The 25,671-nt window shown below is 52.8% G+C and overlaps 1 protein-coding gene across 2 annotated transcripts; it reads left to right on the top strand.

The window, feature by feature from the left end:
- SYT11 (synaptotagmin 11) lies at nucleotides 1-25,671 on the top strand. 2 transcript variants are annotated; one of them, XM_073552295.1, is made up of 4 exons: nucleotides 1-155; nucleotides 14,277-15,067; nucleotides 15,159-15,279; nucleotides 20,579-25,671. In XM_073552295.1, the coding sequence occupies exons 1-4, from the start codon at nucleotides 122-124 to the stop codon at nucleotides 20,887-20,889; spliced, it is 1,257 nt and encodes a 418-aa protein (XP_073408396.1). In that variant the 5' UTR covers nucleotides 1-121; the 3' UTR covers nucleotides 20,890-25,671. The 2 variants fall into 2 exon arrangements, with proteins under 2 accessions (XP_073408396.1, XP_073408395.1); XM_073552294.1 differs by having other exon boundaries at nucleotides 15,159-15,282.

The following is a 25,671-nucleotide window of genomic DNA, read 5'->3' as shown; positions in this document are numbered from 1 at the left end:
TCGGCTGTTTCCGTGCTCTGGGCGGAACCCAGTTTCTTCAGGACCACAGTCGCAGCATCGTTCTCTCGGCCGCCGCCGGGACATGAAGTGACGGCTACTGCTTTCAGCGCACACGGTCATCATGGCGGAGATCACCAGCCTCGTCCCCAGCTTCGGTAAGTGGTCAGCAGAGGCCCGGATCCGGGATGTGGCCCCGCTGTGCGGTGTCAGCATCCTGCATGACGTAACTGGCCAGATTGTTGTCATGACGTCACCTGACTAGTTACTCAATCTTAGTGACGTTCTTATAACAAGTGACATCACGTGTTGTAGAGGAGTCGTGTACAGGGTGTCACACACTCAGGAGGGGACGTGTACGGGCAACACACACACAGGAGGGGAGGTGTACGGGCATCACACACAGGAGGGGTCGTGTACGGGCATCACATACAGGAGGGGTCGTGTACGGGCATCACACACACAGGAGGGGAGGTGTACGGGCATCACACACAGGAGGGGTCGTGTACGGGCATCACACACAGGAGGGGTCGTGTACGGGCATCACACACAGGAGGGGTCGTGTACAGGCAACACACACAGGAGGGGTCGTGTACTGGGCATCACACACAGGAGGGGTCGTGTACGGGCATCACACACAGGAGGGGTCGTGTACTGGGCATCACACACAGGAGGGGTCGTGTACGGGCATCACACACAGGAGGGGTCGTGTACGGGCATCACACACACAGGAGGTGAGGTGTACGGGCATCACACACAGGAGGGGTCGTGTACGGGCATCACACACAGGAGGGGACGTGTACGGGCATCACACACACAGGAGGGGTCGTGTACGGGCAGCATCATACACAGGAGGGGTCGTGTACGGGCATCACACACACAGGAGGGGAGGTGTACGGGCATCACACACACAGGAGGGGACGTGTACGGGCATCACACACACAGGAGGGGTCGTGTACAGGCAACACACACAGGAGGGGTCGTTTACGGGCATCACACACACAGGAGGGGTCGTGTACGGGCATCACACACACAGGAGGGGTCGTGTACAGGCAACACACACAGGAGGGGTCGTGTACTGGGCATCACACACAGGAGGGGTCGTGTACGGGCATCACACACAGGAGGGGTCGTGTACGGGCATCACACACACAGGAGGTGAGGTGTACGGGCATCACACACAGGAGGGGTCGTGTACGGGCATCACACACAGGAGGGGTCGTGTACGGGCATCACACACACAGGAGGGGTCGTGTACGGGCAGCATCATACACAGGAGGGGTCGTGTACGGGCATCACACACACAGGAGGGGAGGTGTACGGGCATCACACACACAGGAGGGGACGTGTACGGGCATCACACACACAGGAGGGGTCGTGTACAGGCAACACACACAGGAGGGGTCGTTTACGGGCATCACACACACAGGAGGGGTCGTGTACGGGCATCACACACACAGGAGGGGACGTGTACGGGCATCACACACACAGGAGGGGTCGTGTACAGGCAACACACACAGGAGGGGTCGTGTACGGGCATCACACACACAGGAGGGGTCGTGTACAGGCAACACACACACAGGAGGGGTCGTGTGCGGGCATCACACACACAGGAGGGGTCGTGTACAGGCATCACACACACAGGAGGGGACGTGTACGGGCAACACACACACAGGAGAGGTCGTGTACGGGCATCACACACACAGGAGTGGTCGTGTGCGGGCATCATACACACAGGAGGGGTCGTGTACGGGCAACACACACACAGGAGGGGTCGTGTACGGGCATCACACACACAGGAGGGGTCGTGTACAGGCAACACACACAGGAGGGGTCGTGTACGGGCATCACACACACAGGAGGGGTCGTGTACGGGCATCACACACACAGGAGGGGACGTGTACGGGCATCTCACACACACAGGAGGGGTCGTGTACTGGCAACACACACAGGAGGGGTCGTGTACGGGCATCACACACACAGGAGGGGTCGTGTACAGGCAACACACACACAGGAGGGGTCGTGTGCGGGCATCACACACACAGGAGGGGTCGTGTACAGGCATCACACACACAGGAGGGGACGTGTACGGGCAACACACACACAGGAGAGGTCGTGTACGGGCATCACACACACAGGAGGGGAGGTGTACGGGCAGCACACACACAGGAGTGGTCGTGTGCGGGCATCATACACACAGGAGGGGTCGTGTACGGGCATCACACACACAGGAGGGGACGTGTACAGGCATCACACACAGGAGGGGACGTGTACGGGCAACACACACACAGGAGAGGTCGTGTACGGGCAGCATCATATACAGGAGGGGAGGTGTACGGGCAGCACACACATAGGAGGGGTCGTGTACGGGCATCACACACACAGGAGGGGTCGTGTACAGGCATCACACACACAGGAGGGGAGGTGTACGGGCAGCACACACACGAGGGGTCGCGTACGGGCATCACACACAGGAGGGGTCGCGTACGGGCATCACACACACAGGAGGGGACGTGTACGGGCATCACACACACAGGAGGGGTCGTGTACGGGCATCACACACACAGGAGAGGTCGTGTACGGGCATCACACATACAGGAGGGGTCGTGTTCGGGAATCACACACACAGGAGAGATCGTGTACGGGCAACACACACACAGGAGGGGTCGTGTACGGGCATCACACACACAGGAGGGGTCGTGTACAGGCATCACACACACAGGAGGGGACGTGTATGGGCGTCACACACACAGGAGGGGTCGTGTACGGGCAACACACACAGGAGGGGTCGTGTACGGGCAACACACACAGGAGGGGTCGTGTACGGGCATCACACACACAGGAGGGGACGTGTACGGGCATCACACACACAGGAGGGGTCGTGTACAGGCAACACACACAGGAGGGGTCGTGTACGGGCATCACACACACAGGAGGGGAGGTGTACGGGCATCACACACAGGAGGGGTCGTGTACGGGCATCACACACAGGAGGGGTCGTGTACGGGCATCACACACACAGGAGGGGACGTGTACGGGCATAACACACACAGGAGGGGTCGTGTACAGGCAACACACACAGGAGGGGTCGTGTACGGGCATCACACACACAGGTGGGGTCGTGTACGGGCATCACACACACAGGAGGGGACGTGTACGGGCATCACACACACAGGAGGGGTCGTGTACAGGCAACACACACAGGAGGGGTCGTGTACGGGCATCACACACACAGGAGGGGTCGTGTACAGGCAACACACACACAGGAGGGGTCGTGTGCGGGCATCACACACACAGGAGGGGTCGTGTACAGGCATCACACACACAGGAGGGGACGTGTACGGGCAACACACACACAGGAGAGGTCGTGTACGGGCATCACACACACAGGAGGGGAGGTGTACGGGCAGCACACACACAGGAGTGGTCGTGTGCGGGCATCATACACACAGGAGGGGTCGTGTACGGGCATCACACACACAGGAGGGGACGTGTACAGGCATCACACACATAGGAGGGGACGTGTACGGGCAACACACACACAGGAGAGGTCGTGTACGGGCAGCATCATACACAGGAGGGGAGGTGTACGGGCAGCACACACATAGGAGGGGTCGTGTACGGGCATCACACACAGGAGGGGTCGCGTACGGGCATCACACACACAGGAGGGGACGTGTACGGGCATCACACACACAGGAGGGGTCGTGTACGGGCATCACACACACAGGAGAGGTCATGTACGGGCATCACACATACAGGAGGGGTCGTGTTCGGGAATCACACACAGGAGGGGTCGTGTACGGGCAACACACACACAGGAGGGGTCGTGTACGGGCATCACACACACAGGAGGGGTCGTGTACAGGCATCACACACACAGGAGGGGACGTGTATGGGCGTCACACACACAGGAGGGGTCGTGTACGGGCAACACACACAGGAGGGGTCGTGTACGGGCAACACACACAGGAGGGGTCGTGTACGGGCATCACACACAGGAGAGGTCGTGTACGGGCATCACACACAGGAGAGGTCGTGTACGGGCATCACACACACAGGAGGGGTTGTGTACAGGCATCACACACACAGGAGGGGTCGTGTACAGGCATCACACACACAGGAGGGGACGTGTACGGGCATCACACATATAGGGGAGGTGACTTCCTAACATCACACACAGGAGTGGTCGTGTACGGGCATCACACACAAAGCAGGGGACGTGTACAGGCATCACACACACAGGAGAGGTCGTGTACGGGCATTACACACAGGAGGGGTCGTGTACGGGCATCACACACAGGAGAGGTCGTGTACGGGCATCACACTCACAGGAGGGGTCGTGTACAGGCATCACACACACAGGAGGGGTCGTGTACGGGCATCACACACACAGGAGGGGTCGTGTACGGGCATCACACACACAGGAGAGGTCATGTACGGGCATCACACACACAGAAGGGGTCGTGTACGGGCATCACACACACAGGAGAGGTCATGTACGGGCATCACACACACAGGAGGGGTCGTGTACGGGCATTACACACACAGGAGCGGTCGTGTACGGGCATCACACACACAGAAGAGGTCATGTACGGGCATCACACACACAGGATGGGTCTTGTACGGGCATCACACACACAGGAGGGGTCGTGTACGGGCATCACACACACTGGAGAGGTCGTGTACGGGCATCACACACACAGGAGAGGTCATGTACGGGCATCACACACACAGGAGGGGTCTTGTACGGGCATCACACACACAGGAGGGGTCGTGTACAGGCATCCCACTGTGTGTGATGCCCGTACACGACCCCTCCTGTGTGTGTGATGCCCGTACACGACCTCTACTGTATGTGTGATGCCCGTACACGTCCCCTCCTGTGTGTGATGCCTGTACACGACCTCTCCAGTGTGTGTGATGCCCGTACACGACCCCTCCTGTGTGTGTGTTGCCCGTACACCTCCCCTCCTGTGTGTGTTGCCCGTACACGACCTCTCCTGTGTGTGTGTTGCCCGTACACGACCTCTCCTGTGTGTGTGTTGCCCGTACACCTCCCCTCCTGTGTGTGTGATGCCCGTACACGACCTCTCCTGTGTGTGTGTTGCCCGTACACGACCCCTCCTGTGTGTGTGTTGCCCGTACACCTCCCCTCCTGTGTGTGTTGCCCGTACACGACCCCTCCTGTGTGTGTGATGCCCGTACACCTCCCCTCCTGTGTGTGTTGCCCGTACACGACCTCTCCTGTGTGTGTGTTGCCCGTACACGACCTCTCCTGTGTGTGTGTTGCCCGTACACCTCCCCTCCTGTGTGTGTGATGCCCGTACACGACCTCTCCTGTGTGTGTGATGCCCGTACACGTCCCCTCCTGTGTGTGTGATGCCCGTACACGACCCCTCCTGTGTGTGTGATGCCTGTACACGACCCCTCTTGTGTGTGTGATGCCCGTACACGACCCCTCCTGTGTGTGGGATAATAATAATAATAATAATAATAATCTTTATTTATATAGCGCCAACATATTCCGCAGCGCTTTACAGTTTAACAGTTTCAAAACACAAGTCATAAGTAACAACGCTAACAATACAATAATTAAAGCAAAATAAGACGAAATAAGACGACCCTGCTCGTGAGAGCGTACAATCTACAATGAGGTGAGGGAGATACAGAGTACAGGTGTGTATTTACAATGGTGTATTTACAATGAAGGTCCAGCCATCTTGCAGGAGTGAAGGATGGATGGAGATAGTGAATGGGCTACGCACGCACACTTACACAGAGAATGACTTTGATTAGTGAATGTGATAGGCCGCTCTGAACAGGTGTGTTTTGAGGGAGCGCCTAAAACTATGCAAATTGTGGATAGTCCTGATTTCTTGGGGTAGAGCATTCCAGAGGATAGGAGCAGCACGGGAGAAGTCTTGGAGTCGGGAGTGGGAGATACGGATTAGTGCAGAGGTTAGTCGAAAGTCGTTTGCAGAGCGCAGTGTACGGGCATCACACACACAGGAGGGGTCGTGTACAGGCATCACACACAGGAGGGGACGTGTACGGGCATCACACATACAGTAGAGGTCGTGTACGGGCATCACACACACAGGAGGGGTCGTGTACGGGCATCACACACACGAGGGGTCGTGTACAGGCATCCCACACAGGAGGGGTCGTGTACGGGCATCACACACACAGGAGAGGTCGTGTACGGGCATCACACACACAGGAGGGGTCGTGTACGGGCATCACACACACAGGAGGGGTCGTGTACGGGCAACACACACACAGGAGGGGACGTGTACGGGCATCACACACACAGGAGAGGTCGCGTACGGGCATCACACACACAGGAGGGGAGGTGTACGGGCAACACACACACAGGAGAGGTCGTGTACGGGCAACACACACACACAGGAGAGGTCGTGTACGGGCATCACACACAGGAGGGGACGTGTACGGGCATCACACATACAGGAGAGGTCGTGTACGTGCATCACACACACAGGAAGGGTCGTGTACGGGCATCACACATACAGGAGGGGTCGTGTACGGGCAACACACGCACAGGAGGGGTCGTGTATGGGCATCACACACACAGGAGGGGTCGTGTACAGGTATCACACACACAGAAGGGGACGTGTACGGGCGTCACACACACAGGAGGGGTCGTGTACGGGCAACACACACAGGAGGGGTCGTGTAAGGGCATCACACAGAGGAGAGGTCGTGTACGGGCATCACACAAAGGAGAGGTCGTGTACGGGCATCACACACAGGAGGGGTCGTGTACAGGCATCACACACACAGGAGGGGACGTGTACGGGCATCACACATACAGGAGAGGTCGTGTACGGGCATCACACACACAGGAGGGGTCGTGTACGGGCATCACACACACAGGAGGGATCGTGTACAGGCATCCCACACAGGAGGGGTCGTGTACGGGCATCACACACACAGGAGAGGTCGTGTACGGGCATCACACACACAGGAAGGGTCGTGTACGGGCATCACACATACAGGAGGGGTCGTGTACGGGCAACACACGCACAGGAGGGGTCGTGTATGGGCATCACACACACACAGGAGGGGTCGTGTACAGGTATCACACACACAGAAGGGGACGTGTACGGGCGTCACACACACAGGAGGGGTCGTGTACGGGCAACACACACAGGAGGGGTCGTGTAAGGGCATCACACAGAGGAGAGGTCGTGTACGGGCATCACACAAAGGAGAGGTCGTGTACGGGCATCACACACAGGAGGGGTCGTGTACAGGCATCACACACACAGGAGGGGACGTGTACGGGCGTCACACATATAGGGGAGGTGACTTTCTAACATCACACACAGGAGGGGTCGTGTACGGGCATCACACACGCAGGAGGGGACGTGTACAGGCATCACACACACAGGAGAGGTCGTGTACGGGCATCACACACAGGAGGGGTCATGTACGGGCATCACACACAGGAGAGGTTGTGTACGGGCATCACACACACGAGGGGTCGTGTACAGGCATCACACACACAGGAGGGGTCGTGTACGGGCATCACACACACAGGAGAGGTCGTGTACGGGCATCACACACAGGAGGGGTCGTGTACGGGCAACACACACAGGAGGGGTCGTGTACGGGCATCACACACACAGGAGAGGACGTGTACGGGCATCACACACACAGGAGGGGAGGTGTACGGGCAACACACACACAGGAGGGGTCGTGTACGGGCATAACACACACAGGAGGGGTCGTGTACAGGCATAACACACACAGGAGGGGACGTGTACGGGCAACACACGCACAGGAGGGGTCGTGTACGGGCATCACACACACAGGTGGGGTCGTGTGCGGGCATCACACACACAGGAGGGGTGGTGTACGGGCAACACACACACAGGAGGTGTCGTGTACGGGCATCACACACACAGGAGGGGTCGTGTACAGGCATCACACACACAGGAGGGGAGGTGTACGGGCAACACACACACACGAAGGGTCGCGTACGGGCATCACACACACAGGAGGGGTCGCGTACGGGCATCACACACACAGGAGGGGACGTGTACGGGCATCACACACACAGGAGAGGTCGTGTACGGGCATCACACACACAGGAGGAGAGGTGTACGGGCAGCACACACACAGGAGAGGTCGTGTACGGGCAACACACACACAGGAGAGGTCGTGTACGGGAATCACACACAGGAGGGGAGGTGTACGGGCAACACACACACAGGAGGGGTCGTGTACGGGCATCACACACACAAGAGGGGTCGGTACAGGCATCACACACACAGGAAGGGACGTGTACGGGCATCACACATACAGTAGAGGTCGTGTACGGGCATCACACACACAGGAGGAGTCGTGTACGGGCATCACACACACAGGAGAGGTCGTGTACGGGCATCACACACACAGGTTGGGTCGTGTACAGGCATACCACACACAGGAGGGGTCGTGTACGGGCATCACACACACAGGAGAGGTCGTGAACGGGAATCACACACACAGGAGGGGTCGTGTACGGGCAACGCACACACAGGAGGGGTCGTGTACGGGCATCACACACACAGGAGGGGTCGTGTACAGGCATACCACACACAGGAGGGGTCGTGTACGGGCATCACACACACAGGAGGGGTCGTGTACGGGAATCACACACACAGGAGGGGTCGTGTACGGGCAACACACACACAGGAGGGGTCGTGTACGGGCATCACACACACAGGAGGGGTCGTGTACAGGCATCACACACACAGGAGGGGACGTGTACGGGCAACACACACACAGGAGGGGTCGTGTACGGGCAACACACACACAGGAGAGGTCGTGAACGGGAATCACACACACAGTAGGGGTTGTGTACGGGCGTCACACACACAGGAGGGGTCATGTACTCGGCATCACACACAGGAGAGGTCGTGTACGGGCATCACACACAGGAGAGGTCGTGTACGGGCATCACACACACAGGAGGGGTCGTGTACAGGCATCACACACAGGAGGGGACGTGTACGGTCGTCACACAAATAGGGGAGGTGACTTTCTAACATCACACACAGGAGGGGTCGTGTACGGGCATCACACACACAGGAGGGGACGTGTACGGGCGTCACACACACAGGAGGGGTCGTGTACGGGCAACACACACAGGAGGGGTCGTGTACGGGCATCACACACAGGAGAGGTCGTGTACGGGCATCACACACAGGAGAGGTCGTGTACGGGCATCACACACACAGGAGGGGTCGTGTACAGGCATCACACACAGGAGGGGACGTGTACGGTCGTCACACAAATAGGGGAGGTGACTTTCTAACATCACACACAGGAGGGGTCGTGTACGGGCATCACACACAAAGGAGGGGACGTGTACAGGCATCACACAGGACAGGTCGTGTACGGGCATTACACACAGGAAGGGGTCGTGTACGGGCATCACACACACAGGAGAGGTCGTGTACGGGCATCACACACAGGAGAGGTCATGTACGGGCATCACACACACAGGAGAGGTCGTGTACGGGCATCACACACACAGGAGAGGTCGTGTACGGGCATCACACACACAGGAGTGGTCGTGTACGGGCATCACACACACAGGAGGGGTCATGTACAGGCATCACACACACAGGGGAGGTCGTGTACGGGCATCACACACACAGGAGAGGTCGTGTACGGGCATCACACACACAGGAGAGGTCGTGTACGGGCATCACACACAGGAGAGGTCATGTACGGGCATCACACACACAGGAGAGGTTGTCTACGGGCATCACACACACAGGATGGGTCGTGTACAGGCATCACACACACAGGAGAGGTCGTGTACGGGCATCACACACACAGGGAGGGTCATGTACGGGCATCACACACACAGGAGGGGTCGTGTATGGGCATCACACACACACATTGGAGGTCTGGGGGCTGTCCATCATTTTTTATTATCCCAGATTTTTCATTTGCTCCCATTCCACATACCCTTTATTTTAGCAACATTCTTGCTGATATGAATGACCTTATGTTTATGTTTTCCTGTCCTATACTGGGGTTCTTTATTTAATATAATTTGGTTGGTCTACATGTTCACAATGGTCCGTTTTTATCACAGTAGGACCACATTCTGATTTCCCCTTTAAAATTACATATGCACACTGTGATAAAAGTCCCGGATCCCTCACAAACAAAATCGCATACAATGTCCCCATGGCAACCGGTGCAGCACAGAATACTACAGGGCTTTTCCCAGCGACGCGTCACTTCTGGTGTACCACTCTGCCCACAGTGTCCTCAATACAGGGGACTGCATATGGGCAGTACGTCACTTCCGGTGTACCACTCTGCCCACAGTGTCCTCAATAGAGGGGACTGCATATGGGCAGTACGTCACTTCCGGTGTACCACACTGCCCACAGTGTCCTCAATACAGGGTACTGCTTAAGGGCAGTACGTCACTTCCGGTGTACCACTCTGCCCACAGTGTCCTCAATACAGGGGACTGCGTAAGGGCAGTACGTCACTTCCGGTGTACCGCTCTGTCCGTAGTGTCCTCAATACAGGGGACTGCATAAGGGCAGTACGTCCCTTCCGGTGTACCCCTCTGCCCACAGTGTCCTCAATACAGTGGACTGCTTAAGGGCAGTACATCACTTCCGGTGTACCGCTCTGCCCACAGTGTCTTCAATACAGGGGACTGCATAAGGGCAGTACGTCACTTCCGGTGTACCGCTCTGCCCACAGTGTCCTCAATACAGGGGACTTTATAAGAGCAGTACGTCACTTCCGGCATACCGCTCTGCCCACATTGTCCTCAATACAGGGGACTGCATAAGGGCAGTACGTCACTTCCGGCGTACCGCTCTGCCCACAGTGTCCTCAATACAGGGCACTGCATAAGGGCAGTACGTCACTTCCGGTGTACCGCTCTGCCCACAGTGTCCTCAATACAGGGGACTGCATAAGGGCAGTACGTCACGTCCGGTGTACCGCTCTGCCCACAGTGTCCTCAATACAGGGGACTGCATAAGGGCAGTACGTCACTTCCGGTGTACCGCTCTGCCTACAGTGTCCTCAATACAGGGGACTGCATAAGGGCAGTACGTCACTTCCGGTGTACCGCTCTGCCCACAGTATCCTCAATACAGGGGACTGCATAAGGGCAGTACGTCACTTCCGGTGTACCGCTCTGCCCACAGTGTCCTCAATACAGGGGACTGCATAAGGGCAGTACGTCACTTCCGGTGTACCGCTCTGCCCACAGTGTCCTCAATACAGGGGACTGCATAAGGGCAGTACGTCACTTCCGGTGTACCGCTCTGCCCACAGTGTCCTCAATACAGGGGACTGCATAAGGGCAGTACGTCACTTCCGGTGTACCGCTCTGCCCACAGTGTCCTCAATTCAGGGGACTGCATAAGGGCAGTACGTCACTTCCGGTGTACCGCTCTGCCCACAGTGTCCTCAATACAGGGGACTGCATAAGGGCAGTACGTCACTTCTGGTGTACCGCTCTGCCCACAGTGTCCTCAATACAGGGGACTGCATAAGGGCAGTACATCACTTCCGGTGTACCGCTCTGACAAATCCACATGTACAAAACTAAAATCACAAAGAGCTGGTTACATGAAATAACTAGGGAATACATGCTTAAAGGGAATCTGTCAACTCATTTTTGCCCTATCAGCTGCCGGCACCGCCATCAGGGCTTATCTACAGCATTCTGTAATGCTGTAGATAAGCCCCCGATGTAACCTGAAAGAGAAGAAAAACGAGTTAGATTATACTCACCGGGGGGGCGTTGTCCGGTGGGCGTTGCGGCGCCTCCCATGTTCTAGAGATGACGTCCTCCTTCTTCTGCCGCGGTTCCTGTGCAGGCGTACTTTATCTGCCCTGTTGAGGACAGAGTACAGTACTGCAGTGCGCAGGCGCCGGGCCTCTCTGACCTCTCCGGCGCCTGCGCACTGCAGTACTCTGCTCTGCCTTCAACAGGGCAGATAAAGTGCGCATGCGCAGGAGCCGCGGCAGAAGTAAGGAGGAGGACATCATCGTATGAAGATGGGAGGGACCGGACCGCAACACCCATTGGACTGGACTGCCCCCCGGTGAGTATAATCTAACTCGCTTTTCTTATCTTTCAGGTTTCATCGGGGATTATCTACAGCATTACAGAATGCTGTAGATAACCCCTTGATGGCGGTGCCGGCGGCTGATAGGCCAAAAATGAGGTGACAGATTCCCTTTAAGCATGTATTCCTTAGTTATTTCATGTAACCAGCTCTTTGTGATTTTAGTTTTGTACGTGTGGATTTGTCACTTATTGAATGTTTTCTCTTACAGCGGCGTAATGAATAAGTCCTGGACAGGCCGAAACGTCTTCTTCTGAATACAGGCGCTTTGTAATGTTTTAAACTTTTCCTGTGATTTGCTTTCTTTTTTTCCATTCGTCACTGACGTGAATAAATGTCTTTTGTATCACCTAAAATATTAGAGTGTGCGGTGAATTTTGATTAGACTGATCTGGGGTCCACTGCCCGTTACATCAGCACCTCACCACCGGACAGTGTGCAGGCCAATATTTTTTCTCTCAACATACAAAGGAGGGGACATATACATGTCACACACACACAGGAGAGTACAGTTACAAGCTTCGCATAGACAGGAGGGGACTTGTACGGGCGCCACACACACAGGAGGGTACACTTATAAGCTTTGCATAGACAGGAGGGGACGTGTACGAGCGTCATACTCACAGGAGGGGAAGTATACGGGTGTCACACACACAGGAATGAACGTGTACAGGCATTTCACACACTGGAGGGGACACTTATGGGCATCACACACATAGGAGGGGATACGTACAGGCGTCACACACTGGAGGCGACGTGTACGGGCATCACACACAAAGGAGGGGTTGTGTTCAGGCATCACACACATTGGAGGGACGTGTACAGGCATCACACACACTGCAAGGGACGTGTATGAGAAACACACACAGGAGCGACGTGTACAGGCATCGCACACACTGGAGGGGATGTGTACGAGTGTCACGCACTGGAGAGGACGTGTGCAGGCGTCACACAGGAGGTGACAAGTACAGGTGTCACACACAGAAGGGGACACATACTGGCATTACACACATACACAGGAGGGCACGTGTACGGGCGCTACACACTCAGGAGGGGACATATATGGGCGTCACACTCACAGGAGGGGACGTGTACAGGCGTCACACATAGGAGGGCTTGTGTACAGGCATCACACACAGGAGGGTACATGTATGAGCGTCACACACACACAGGAGGGGACATGTACGGGCGTGACACACATATACTAATATAAATAAAGATTATTATTATAGGACAGGTTCAGGTGTCACACATACAGGAGGGGACACATACATACATCACACACATATGAGGGGTGTTATACCGGCGTGACACAAACGGGAAGGGACATGTATGGGCCTCACACACACAGGAGGGGACGTTTACAGGTGTTTCACACACAGAAGGGGGCACGTACAGGAGTCTGATTTACAGGAAAGGATGTGTTCCGGTGTTACACACACAGGACACATAAATCGGACGTTACACATAGAGGACTGGCAGTGTGGCGACGGGACACGGTGGTTTCTGGTCATGGAGGATGGAGCGGTGGATTACCCATGTTGGTCCATGCCGGTCTGCAGTTCATTGCATAGTGATGGGACAGAGTGGTTTCTGGTCATGGAGGATGGAGCGGGGGATGACCCATGTAGGTCCGTGCCAGTCTGCAGTTCCTTGCGTAGTGACAGAACACAGTGGTTTCTGGTCAAGGAGGATGGGGCGACGGATGACCCATGTAGGTCCGTGCTGGTCTGCAGTTTATTTCGTATAGATGAGACACGGTGGTTTCTGATTATGGAGGATGGAGCGGGGGATGACCCGTGTAGGATCATGCTGGTCTGCAGTTCCTTGCGTAGCGACGGGACACGGTGGTTTCTGTTCATGGAGGATGGAAAGGCGGATGGCCTGTGTAGATCCATGCCAGTCTGCAGTTCCTTGCGTAGTGACGGGGCACTGGTTTATGGTCATGGTAGATGAACCGGGGGATGACTTTTATAAGTCCTTGCTGGTCTCCAGTTCCTTGTGTAGTGACGGACACGGTGATTTCTGGTCATGGAGGATTGAGCGGAGGATGACACTAGGTCTGTGCCGGTCGACAGGTCCTCGCGTGGTGACGTGATTAATTGGCGTGGTACACGTGTGACTTGCATCTTCTGTTCTGTTTTATAGACATGTCTCCGATTGCAGCAGGTTTCATTGGCGCTGCGGTCTTGGTAGTGTCCGTCTTGGTGGCAGTCTTTATCTGGAGCTGTTGCCACAGCCGTATGGAGAATAAGTATAAGACCCCCCCATACAAGTTCATCCATATGCTGAAAGGGATCAGCATCTACCCAGAGACCCTCAGCAACAAGAAGAAGACCTTCCGTGTACGCAGAGATAAGTCACATGCAGACGATGGCAGCGCTGAGGCTGGTCTGATGGTATCTGAGAAAGGTCCTAACGGTTTGGCCACTGCTGTTACCCAGCTGCCTATCAGCCCACACTATGAGCAAGAGGTGAGTCCAAGTGTGAGCACAAGCTCCAGTGCTAGCAAGACATCATCGTTATCAACCCCCGAGGAGGAGGTGACGCTGGGGACGCTAACCATCTCTGTGGACTATAACTTCCCTAAGAAAGCCTTGGTGGTGACCATACAAGAAGCTCATGGGCTCCCAGTGATGGACGAGCAAGCCCATGGCTCTGACCCCTATATCAAAATGACCATTCTGCCAGACAAGAAGCATCGGGTGAAAACTCGAGTCTTACGGAGAACCCTGGATCCCGTGTTTGATGAGACTTTCACCTTCTATGGCATCCCCTACAGCCAGCTCCAGGACCTTCTTCTTCACTTTCTGGTGCTGAGCTTTGACCGCTTCTCACGGGATGACGTGATTGGTGAGGTGATAGTGCCGCTGTCAGGAGTCGATCCTAGTACAGGGCGCGTGCAGATCACCCGGCACATCGTGAAGAGGAACATCCAGGTAATGGATGACAGGTGTAATGTGGAGAGCTCAGCATATCTCATGTCCCGCTGACTGCACATGAAGGGTTAATTTTGCATTCTTGTCACAGAAATGTGTCAGCCGTGGTGAACTGCAGGTGTCGCTGTCGTATCAGCCGGTGGCACAAAGAATGACGGTCGTGGTGCTGAAAGCCAAACACCTGCCCAGAATGGACATCACTGGCCTCTCAGGTAGCAGCTATTTATCTACCCTGGGTTCTGTATATCGTACCTCATCGCAATATTGTCCTCTGTCCTATCCTCTTCCATCAGTCTCTGACCTCTTCTCCTCCTATCTCATTAGTCTCTGGTTTCTATAGATCTCTTTTTCTCTCCCATCAGTCTCTGTAGATCTTCCCTCTCATCAGTCTCTGGTCTCTATAGCTCTCCTTTCTCATCAGTCCCTGGCCTCTACAGTATAGCTCTCCTCTTCTCCTTTCTCTTCAGTCTCTGGCCTTTGCAACTTTACTCTTCTCCTCGCCCAGTCTCTTGCCTCTATAGCTCTCCTTTATAGCTCTCCCTATAGCTGTCCTCTTTTCTCTCTCAGTCTCTGGCATCTATAGCTCTCCTCTTCTCCTCTCAGTCTCTGGCCTCTATAGCTCTCTTTTCCTTTCTCATCAGTCTCTGGCCTGTGTAGCTCTCATCTCTCTTTCAGTCTCTGACCTCTGTAGTCCTCCTCTTCTTTCTCATCAGTCTTTGGCCTCTACAGCTCTCCTCTATCTGTCTGGCCTGTATAGCTCTACTCTTCTCTCTCTTCCACTGGCCTCTGTAGCTCTCCTCTTCCCTCCCTCAGTAACTGGCCTCTATAGCGCTCATGTTGTCTCTCTGGCCTATATAGCTCTCCTCTTTGCTCTCTCAGTCTCTGGCCTTTAGAGCTCTCCTCTTCTCCTTTCTCTTCAGTCTTTGGCCTCTGTAGCTCTCATCTCTGTCAGTCACTGGCCTCTATAGCTCTCATCTTCCCTGTCTCAGTATCTGGCCTCTATAGCTCTCATCTTCCCTGTCTCAGTATCTGGCCTCTATAGCTCTCCTCTTCTCCTCTCTCAGGTTCTGGCCTCATTCTCTGGCCTCTATAGCTCTCCTCTTCTCCTCGCTCAGTCACTGGTCTATAGCTCTCCTCTTTTCTCTTTCAGTCATGGCTTCTATAGCTCTCAGCTTCTCTCTCTCAGTTACTGGCCTCTATAGCTCTCCTCTTCTTTCTCTCAGTCTCTTGCCTCATTCTCTGGCCTCTATAGCTCTCCTCTCTCAGTCTCTGGCCTCTATAGCTGTCCACTTCTCGCTCAGTCACTGTTCTCTATAGCTCTCTTCTTTTCTCTTTCAGTCACTGGCTTCTATAGCTCTCCTCTCTCAGTCTCTGGTCTCTATAGCTCTCCTCTTCTCTCTCAGTATCTGGTCTCTATAGCTCTTCTCTTCTCTCTCTCAGTGTCTGGCCTCATTCTCTGGCCTCTATAGCTCTCCTCTCTCAGTCTCTGGCCTCTATAGCTGTCCACTTCTCGCTCAGTCACTGTTGTCTATAGCTCTCCTCTTTTCTCTTTCAGTCTCTGGTCTCTATAGCTCTCCTCTTCTCTCTCAGTCTCTGGCCTCTATGGCTCTGTTCTTATTTCTGTCAGTCTCTGGCGTCTATAGCTCTCCTCTTCTCTCTCAGTATCTGGTCTCTATAGCTCTTCTCTTCTCTCTCTCAGTGTCTGGCCTCATTCTCTGGCCTCTATAGCTCTCCTCTCTCAGTCTCTGGCCTCTATAGCTGTCCACTTCTCGCTCAGTCACTGTTCTCTATAGCTCTCCTCTTTTCTCTTTCAGTCACTGGCTTCTATAGCTCTCCTCTTCTCTCTCAGTCTCTGGTCTCTATAGCTCTCCTCTTCTCTCTCAGTATCTGGTCTCTATAGCTCTTCTCTTCTCTCTCTCAGTGTCTGGCCTCATTCTCTGGCCTCTATAGCTCTCCTCTCTCAGTCTCTGGCCTCTATAGCTGTCCACTTCTCGCTCAGTCACTGTTCTCTATAGCTCTCCTCTTTTCTCTTTCAGTCACTGGCTTCTATAGCTCTCTTCTTCTCTCTCTCAGTCTCTGGTCTCTATAGCTCTCCTCTTCTCTCTCAGTCTCTGGCCTCTATGGCTCTGTTCTTATTTCTCTCAGTCTCTGGCGTCTATAGCTCTCCTCTTCTCTCTCTCAGTCTCTGGCCTCTATAGCTCTCCTCTTCTCTCTCTCAGTCTGTGGCCTCTATAGCTCTCCTCTTCTCGCTCAGTCACTGTTCTCTATAGCTCTCCTCTTTTCTCTCAGTCTCTGGTCTCTATAGCTTTCCTCTTCTCTCTCAGTCTCTGGCCTCTATGCCTCTGTTCTTATTTCTCTCAGTCTCTGGCGTCTATAGCTCTCCTCTTCTCTCTCTCAGTCTCTGGCCTCTATAGCTCTCCTCTTCTCTCTCTCAGTCTCTGGCCTCTATAGCTTTCCTCTTCTCCTTTCTCATCAGTATCTGGCCTCTATAGCGCTCATCTTCTGTCTTTCAGTCTCTGACCTCTGTAGCTCTCCTCTTCTTTCTCATCAGTCTCTGGCCTCTATAGCTTTCCTCTTCTCTCTCAGTCTCTGGCCTCTATAGCTCTACTCTTCTCTCTCTTCCACTGGTCTCTCTCTATAGCTTTCCTCTTTCAGTAACTGGCCTCTATGGTGCTCATATTCTCTCTCTTCTTTCTCATCAGTCTCTGGCCTCTATAGCTCTCCTCTCAGTCTCTGGCCTTTATAGCTCTCCTCTTCTTTCTCATCAGTCTCTGGCCTCTATAGCTCTCCTCTTTGCTTCTCAGTCTGTGGCTTGTATAGCTCTCCTCTTCGCTGTCTCAGTCTCTGGCCTCTATGGCTCTCCTCTTTGCTCTCTCAGTCTCTGGCCCCTATAGCCCCTCCTCTTCCCTCTCTCAGTAACTGGCCTCTATGGCGCTCATGTTCTGTCTCTGTGTCTCTGGCCTCTATAGCTCTCCTCTTCGCTGTCTCAGTCTCTGGCCTCTATAGCTCTCCTCTCAGTCTCTGGCCTTTATAGCTCACCTCTTCTTTCTCATCAGTCTCTGGCCTCTATAGCTCTCCTCTCAGTCTCTGGCCTCTATAGCTCTCCTCTTCGCTGTCTCAGTCTCTGGCCTCTATGGCTCTCCTCTTTGCTCTCTCAGTCTCTGGCCCCTATAGCTCTCCTCTTCCCTCTCTCAGTAACGGGCCTCTATGGCGCTCATGTTCTGTCTCTGTGTCTCTGGCCTCTGTAGCTCTCCTCTTCGCTGTCTCAGTCTCTGGCCTCTATGGCTCTCCTCTTTGCTCTCTCAGTCTCTGGCCCCTATAGCTCTCCTCTTCCCTCTCTCAGTAACTGGCCTCTATGGCGCTCATGTTCTGTCTCTGTGTCTCTGGCCTCTGTAGCTCTCCTCTTCGCTGTCTCAGTCTCTGGCCTCTATGGCTCTCCTCTTTGCTCTCTCAGTCTCTGGCCCCTATAGCTCTCCTCTTCCCTCTCTCAGTAACTGGCCTCTATGGCGCTCATGTTCTGTCTCTGTGTCTCTGGCCTCTGTAGCTCTCCTCTTCGCTGTCTCAGTCTCTGGCCTCTATAGCTCTCCTCTCAGTCTCTGGCGTCTGTAGCTCTCCTCTTCGCTGTCTCAGTCTCTGGCCTCTATGGCTCTCCTCTTTGCTCTCTCAGTCTCTGGCCCCTATAGCTCTCCTCTTCCCTCTCTCAGTAACTGGCCTCTATGGCGCTCATGTTCTGTCTCTGTGTCTCTGGCCTCTGTAGCTCTCCTCTTTTCTCTGTCAGTCACTGACCTCTATAGCTCTCATCTTCTCTGTCTCAGTCTCTGGCCTCTATTGCTCTCCTCTTCACTCTCTCATCTCTGTCCTCTATAGCTCTCATTGTCTCTCTCTCATCAGTCTCTGCCCTCTATAGCTCTCCTCTTCTCTCTCATCAGTCGCTGGCCTCTGTAGCTCTCATCTTCTCTCTCTGTCACTGGCCTTTATAGCTCTTCTCTTCTCTCTCATCAGTCTCTGCCCTTTATAGCTCTTCTCTTCTCTCTCTCAGTCTCTGGCCTCTATAGCTCTCCTTTTCTCCTTTCTCATTAGTAACTGGCCTCTATAGCTCTCCTTTCTCTCAGTCTCTGACCTCTATAACTCTTATTTTCCCTCTCTATCACTGGCCTCTATAGCTCTCCTCTTCTCTCTCTCTCAGTCTCTGAGAATAATATTGCACGCTCCACTTTTCAGTTTTTGATTTTCCACAAAAATTTAAAATCACCAATAAATTTCGTTCAACTTCACAATTGTGTTCCACTTGTTGTTGATTCTTCACCAAATATTTACATTTGGTATCTTTATGTTTGAATCATGATATGTGGGAAAAGGTTGAAAAGTTCCAGGGGGCCGAATACTTTTGCAAAGCACTGTAGCTCTCCTCGTCTCCTTTCTCATGAGTCTCTATAGCTCTCCTCTTCTTTCTCTTAGTCTCTTGCCGCTATAGTTCTTCTCTTTTTCTCAGTCTCTGGCCTCTACAGCTCTCATCTTCTCCTTTCACATCAGTCTCTGGCCTCTATAGCTCTCCTCTCTCATCAGTCTCCAGTCTCTATAGCGCTCCTCTCTCTTCAGTCTCCATAGATCTCCTCTCTCCTCAGTCTCCAGCCTCTATAGCTCTCCTCTCTCATCAGTCTCCAGCCTCTATAGATCTCCTCTCTCTTCAGTCTCCAGCCTCTATAGATCTCTCCTCTCTCATCAGTCTCCAGCCTCTATAGCGCTCTCCTCTCTGATCAGTCTCCAGACTCTATACATCGCCTCTCTCTTCAGTCTCCAGATTCTTTAGATCTCATTAATCTCCAGCCTCTATAGCTCTCCTCTCTTATCAGTCTCAGTCCTCTATAGAACTCTTCTCTCATCAGTCTCCAGTCTCTATAGCGTTCCTCTCTCATCAGTCTCCAGCCTTTATATATCTCCTCTCTCATGAGTCTCCAGCCTCTATAGATGTCCTGTCTCATCATTCTCCAGTCTCTATAGATCTCCTCTCTCATCAGTCTCCAGCCTCTATAAATCTTCTCTCTCATCAGTTTCTGGCCTCTCTAAATCTCTTCTCTCTCATCAGTATCTGGTCTCTATAGATCTCCTCTCTCCTCAGTCTCCAGCCTCTACAGCTCTCCTCTCTCATCAGTCTCCAGCCTCTATAGATCTCCTCTCTCTTCAGTCTCCAGCCTCTATAGATCTCTCCTCTCTCATCAGTCTCCAACCTCTATAGCTCTCCTCTCTGATCAGTCTCCAGCCTCTATAGATCTCCTCTCTCATCAGTCTCTGGCCTCTGTAGCTCTCCTCTCTCATCAGTCTCCATCCTCTGCAGATTGCTTCTCTCATCAGTCTCTGGCCTCTATAGCTCTCCTCAGTCTCTGGCTTCTATAGATCTCTCCTCTCTCATCAGTCTCTGGCCTCTATAGATCTTTCCTCTCTCATCAGTCTCCAGTCTCTTTAGATCTCTTCTTCCATGGCCAGGGTAATGTGTGAGTTCTTCTTCCACAGATCCTTATGTAAAAGTGAACGTCTATTATGGTCGAAAAAGGATAGCAAAGAAGAAAACTCACGTGAAGAAGTGCACGCTCAGCCCAGTCTTCAACGAGTCCTTCATCTATGACATACCCATAGACCTGTTGCCGGACATCAGCATTGAGTTCCTTGTCATCGACTTTGATCGTACCACCAAGAACCAGGTGGTGGGCCGGCTAATCCTAGGGGCGCACAGTGTAACAGCTGACGGCATTGAACATTGGCAGGAGGTGTGCGATAACCCCCGTAAGCTGATTGCCAAGTGGCACAGTTTGAGTGAGTACTAGAGGCTATTAAGCAGGGTGAAGAGGTAACACATGTCATAGAGATGGGAGGAGAGCTGGAACCTGATGGGCAGGAGATATCCATTATTTTGTATTATCCAGTTTAACCCTCCAGTGACCGAGCACCCATTACACTTTGTACCTTAGGTCTGCCAAATGCTGAAGGTGTTAGCCTCGTTTTAGTGGTAGATCAAACTTTTGTAAGCAGTCAGTTCTGATGTTTTCCAAGACACTAATACTAAATACTAAGCCACATGGTAACACATCTGTATAATATATATATACAGAGTATAACCCTTCGTTTGCATGTATACGACAGACACTTGTGTCCGCTGTGTCTTTACAAGCCTTGTGCATGTGAGGTCCACATCCCTAACTCTTGGTCATGAGAATCCTTAAGGTTGGACTTGTGATATTGGAGGTTCTTCTGTCATAGGTTATGATAGCTAAAGTTTTGCTGGTGGAGAGGATCAACTTTCGTCTTCTTCTCCATGAGTCATGTGAGTGCATGCAAGCAGCTGATGTTGGCTTAATTTCTCCTGGACCATGGCCCACACCTCAGTCCAGATAAACATACCTGTGACGACACAGCATTTAATCATAGTTATGCCAGACATATATTTTCAGTAGGTCTGAGTAGTATTCTACCCACAGTCAAGGAGTGCAGGAGTTCAGTGGAATGAGCCCTGGTCCACAATTTTTTTCTAAAGGCAGCCAGGCCAGCGGATGAGAACACCCAATGACCCTCGTGTCTCCACAATGTACTGTACTGACCTGAAGGGAAATCCTCCTCAATCAAGTCGTCCTTCTGTAAGCTTACTCTTGCTTCCAGCATGGACTGTTGTCAGTGTTGTTTGTGCAGTTACCACCGCTCTGATCTGGAAGATGTAAGTTTGGAGATATGTAGAACGTACACAGAGATCCTTGCCACCTTCAAAGAAACCTGGCATTGAAGAGGACCACAGGTTGTAGATGTTGACAAACATTCTGAAGACCTCGTGTGCAGATTCTGTGCTGTCATCCCCCGTATCAGGTGTATGCACACCCAGCCTCTTCCTTCTAGTAAATATAGCTGAATTCCTGTCAGTCCACAGTTGTCTTGTATGACATAAGGAAGGAGATGCAGTGGTGCCTCACACACATTGCCATTATATACGATGAACCTTCCTACTGGCTAAGAACCAAAGAAAGAAATTCCCCTTTCTGGTTCACGTTGTCCTTTGACTTGTGTGATCGGGTTCTTAGAGGATGAGCATCATCTACATTGGCACCCTTAATGCGCTTTGGGGAATGCATCTGCGTTGTTCAGCAGGGTACCTAACTTTCTTCTGTGGTCAGCTATAAGGCCAGGAAGCTGAATGCCTCCAGCAGAGGCTGTCTTCACAACATTTCTGCGCGACTTCTCCTAGAGGAAAGATATGGATTTGGCCTGCCCCATGAGTAACATGCACTTCCTAAAATAATCTTACTGCACAGCATCTGAAATGTTCCCAATTTTCTCTTAATGCCTTCAATACCCTATACTGAGTTTCTAATACTAGGGTCAAAATTGCTGCACTTTAGCGCTAGAAATGCTGTAATAGGTTTATATTCCCTATGTTCTGTAATGATGGGGAGAAGTAGGGTTTAGATCTCGATGTTATTATGCTCTATTTGCCAGAAATAGGATTAAAAGGCTCTGACCCCATAGTCTGCTACTAGGCTCAGATCTCCAACATAAAATGCTCTGATCCCTCTATACTATGCTCAGATCTCCAACATAAAAGGCTCTGATCTCTCCATACTCTGCTACTAGGCTCAGATTTCCAACATAAAAGGCTCTCATCCCTCCATACTATGCTAGTAAACTCATATCCCTAACTTAAAAGCCTCTGATCCCTCTGTACTCTGCTACTAGGCTAAAATGCCCAACATAAAAGGCTCTGATCCCTCCATACTATGCTACTAGTCTCAGATCTACAACATAAATGGCTCTCATCCCTTTATACTCATACTATGCTAGTAGACTCAGATCCCCAACATAAAAGGCTCTGACCCCTCTGCACTCCGCTACTAGGCTCAGGTCTCCAACATAAAAGGCTCTGATCTCTCAATACTATGCTACTTGGCTTAGATCGCCAACATAAAATGCTCTTATCTCTCCATACTCTGCTACTAGGCTCAGATCTCCAACATAAAAGGCTCTCATCCCTCCATACTATGCTAGTAGACTCAGATCCCTAACATACAAAGCTCTGATTCCTCTGTCCTCTGCTACCAGGCTCAGATCTCTAACATAAAAATCTCTTGATTTCGCTACATTCTGCTACTAGGATCAGATCTCCAACATAAAAGGCTCTGATCCCCCCATACTATGCTACTTGGCTCAGATCCCCTACATAAAAGGCTCTCATCTCTCCATACTATGCTAGTAGACTCAGATCCCTAACATAAAAGGCTCTGATCCCTCTGTACTCTGCTACTAGGCTCAGATCTCCAACATAAAAGGCTCTGATCCCTCTACACTCTGCTACTAGGCTCAGATCCCCAACATAAAAGGCTCTAATCCCTCCATACTATGCTACTTGGCTCAGATCACCAATTTAAAGGCTCTGATCTCTCCATACTATTACAGTAAGCTTAGATCTCCAACTTAAAACGCTCTCATCCCTCCATACTATGCTAGTAGACTCAGATCCCTAGCATAAAAAGCTCTGATCCCTCTGTACTCTGCTACTAGGCTCAGATCCCTCTGTACTCTTCTACTAGGCTCAGATATCCAACATAAAAGGCTCTGATCTCGCCATACTCTGCTACTAGGCTCAGATCTCCATCATAAAAGGCTCTGATCTATCCATACTATTATGGTATGCTCAGATCTCCATCATAAAAGGCTCTCAACCATCCATACTATGCTTGTAGACTCAGATCCCTAGCATAGAATGCTCTGATCCCTCTGTACTCTGCTACTAGGCTCAGAGCCCTCTGTACTCTTCTACTAGGCTTAGATATCCAACATAAAAGGCTCTGATCTCGCCATACTCTGCTACTAGGCTCAGATCTCCAACATAAAAGCCTCTGATCTATCCATACTATTATACTAGGCACTGAGGCCTCTCTAGCAGCGCTCCCTATTTGACTTCGAGGGCCCTCCAGTGGCGCTCCTTGTACGGCACTGAGGCCCCTCTAGCAGCGTTCCCTGTATGGCTTCGAGGCCCTTCCAGTGGGGCTCCCTGTACGGCACCGAGGCTCCTCTAGCAGCGCTCCCTGTGTGGCTTTGAGGCCCCTCTAGCGGCGCTCCTTGTGCACCGAGGCTCCTCTAGCAGCGCTCCCTGTATGGCTTTGAGGCCCCTCTAGCGGCGCTTCATGTATGGCTCCGAAGCCCCTTTAGCGTTGCTCTCTGTCCGGCACTGAGGCTCCTCTAGCGGTGTTCCCTATATGGCACTGAGGCCCCTCTAGCAGTGCTCCCTGTACGGCACTGAGGCCACTCAAGCGGCGCTCCATGTATGGCACTGAGGTTCCTCTAGCAGCGCTCCCTGTACGGCACTGAGGCTCCTCTAGCAGCGCTTCCTATACGGCACTGAGGCCCCTCTAGTGGCGCTCCCTGTACAGCACTGATGCAACTCTAGCAGCGTTTCCTGTACGGCACTGAGGCCCCTCTAGTGGCGTTCCCTGTACAGCACTGACGCAACTCTAGCAGCGCTCCCTATACGGCACTGAGGCTCCTCTAACGGCGCTCCCTATACGGCACTAGTGGTGCTCGCTGTATCGCTTCGAGGCCTCTCCAGTGGCGCTACCTGTACGGCACCCAAGCCTTTTTAGCGATATTCCCTGTACGGCACCGAGGCTCCTCTAGCAGCGCTCCCTGTATGGCTTTGAGGCCCCTCTAGCGGCGATCCTTGTGCACCGAGGCTCCTCTAGCACCGCTCCCTGTATGTCTTTGAGGCCCCTCTAGTGGCGCTCTCTGTATGGCTCCAAGGCCCCTCTAGCGGTGCTCTCTGTACAGCACTGAGGCTCCTCTAGCGGCGCTCCCTGTACGGCACTAAGGCTCCTCTAGCAGCGCTCCCTGTACGGCACTGAGGCCACTCAAGCGGCGCTCCCTGTACATCACTGAAGCTTCTCCAGCAGTGCTCCCTGTACGGCACTGAGGCTCCTCTAGCAGCGTTCCCTGTATGGCACTGAGGCCCCTCTAGTTGGTATTTGGTCCAGACCCTGCTCTCATATACTTTAGGATTGGCATTGTCTGAGAAGATCCGGATCTGTTGAATCTCAAGGCTTGGATTCCGCTTATATGGCCCTGATCCTCTTTGATAAGGTTGTTTACTTCAAAGCTCTGATCATTTCCTCCTCTCTTTAAATGGTTTGGAACCCATTGATTATGCTTTCATCCCCACCTTAATGCCTTTGATAAGTCTTAGTTCTCCCCCCTCCCCAATGTATCCATTCTAAGCTCTGAGCCTTCCCAATACTAGGTTAAGAGGTGCGGAGGTCACCTCATATAAGGCTTAGATACCCGGCCATATGGTTTGGGTCCCTTGAGAAAGGCAGTGAGCAGTGGAGTATTATACTTGCCCCCTCCCTTCTTATTGGGATGACCTGACTGCTGCAGACTATGCAGTTGCTCTTAGGGTGTTTATGAGTAAGAAGGGTTTATGTTCCAGTGTATGCCCCTGTATGTGAGGTCGGTAGACCCTGTACTTGTGCTATGTGACCCTGCATACAGCAATGTGCTACCATATTACTGCTCTGTACTGCTAAATTGTACCCTGGATCTGTTAACACAAAATAAAGACTGATTCACTGGAA

This window comes from Dendrobates tinctorius, unplaced genomic scaffold (genome assembly GCF_039654945.1).
Source record: "Dendrobates tinctorius isolate UK_male_01 unplaced genomic scaffold, ASM3965494v1 ptg000189l, whole genome shotgun sequence".
Lineage (NCBI taxonomy): Eukaryota > Metazoa > Chordata > Amphibia > Anura > Dendrobatidae > Dendrobates > Dendrobates tinctorius.
This window is presented reverse-complemented; position numbering and strand designations above follow the sequence as displayed.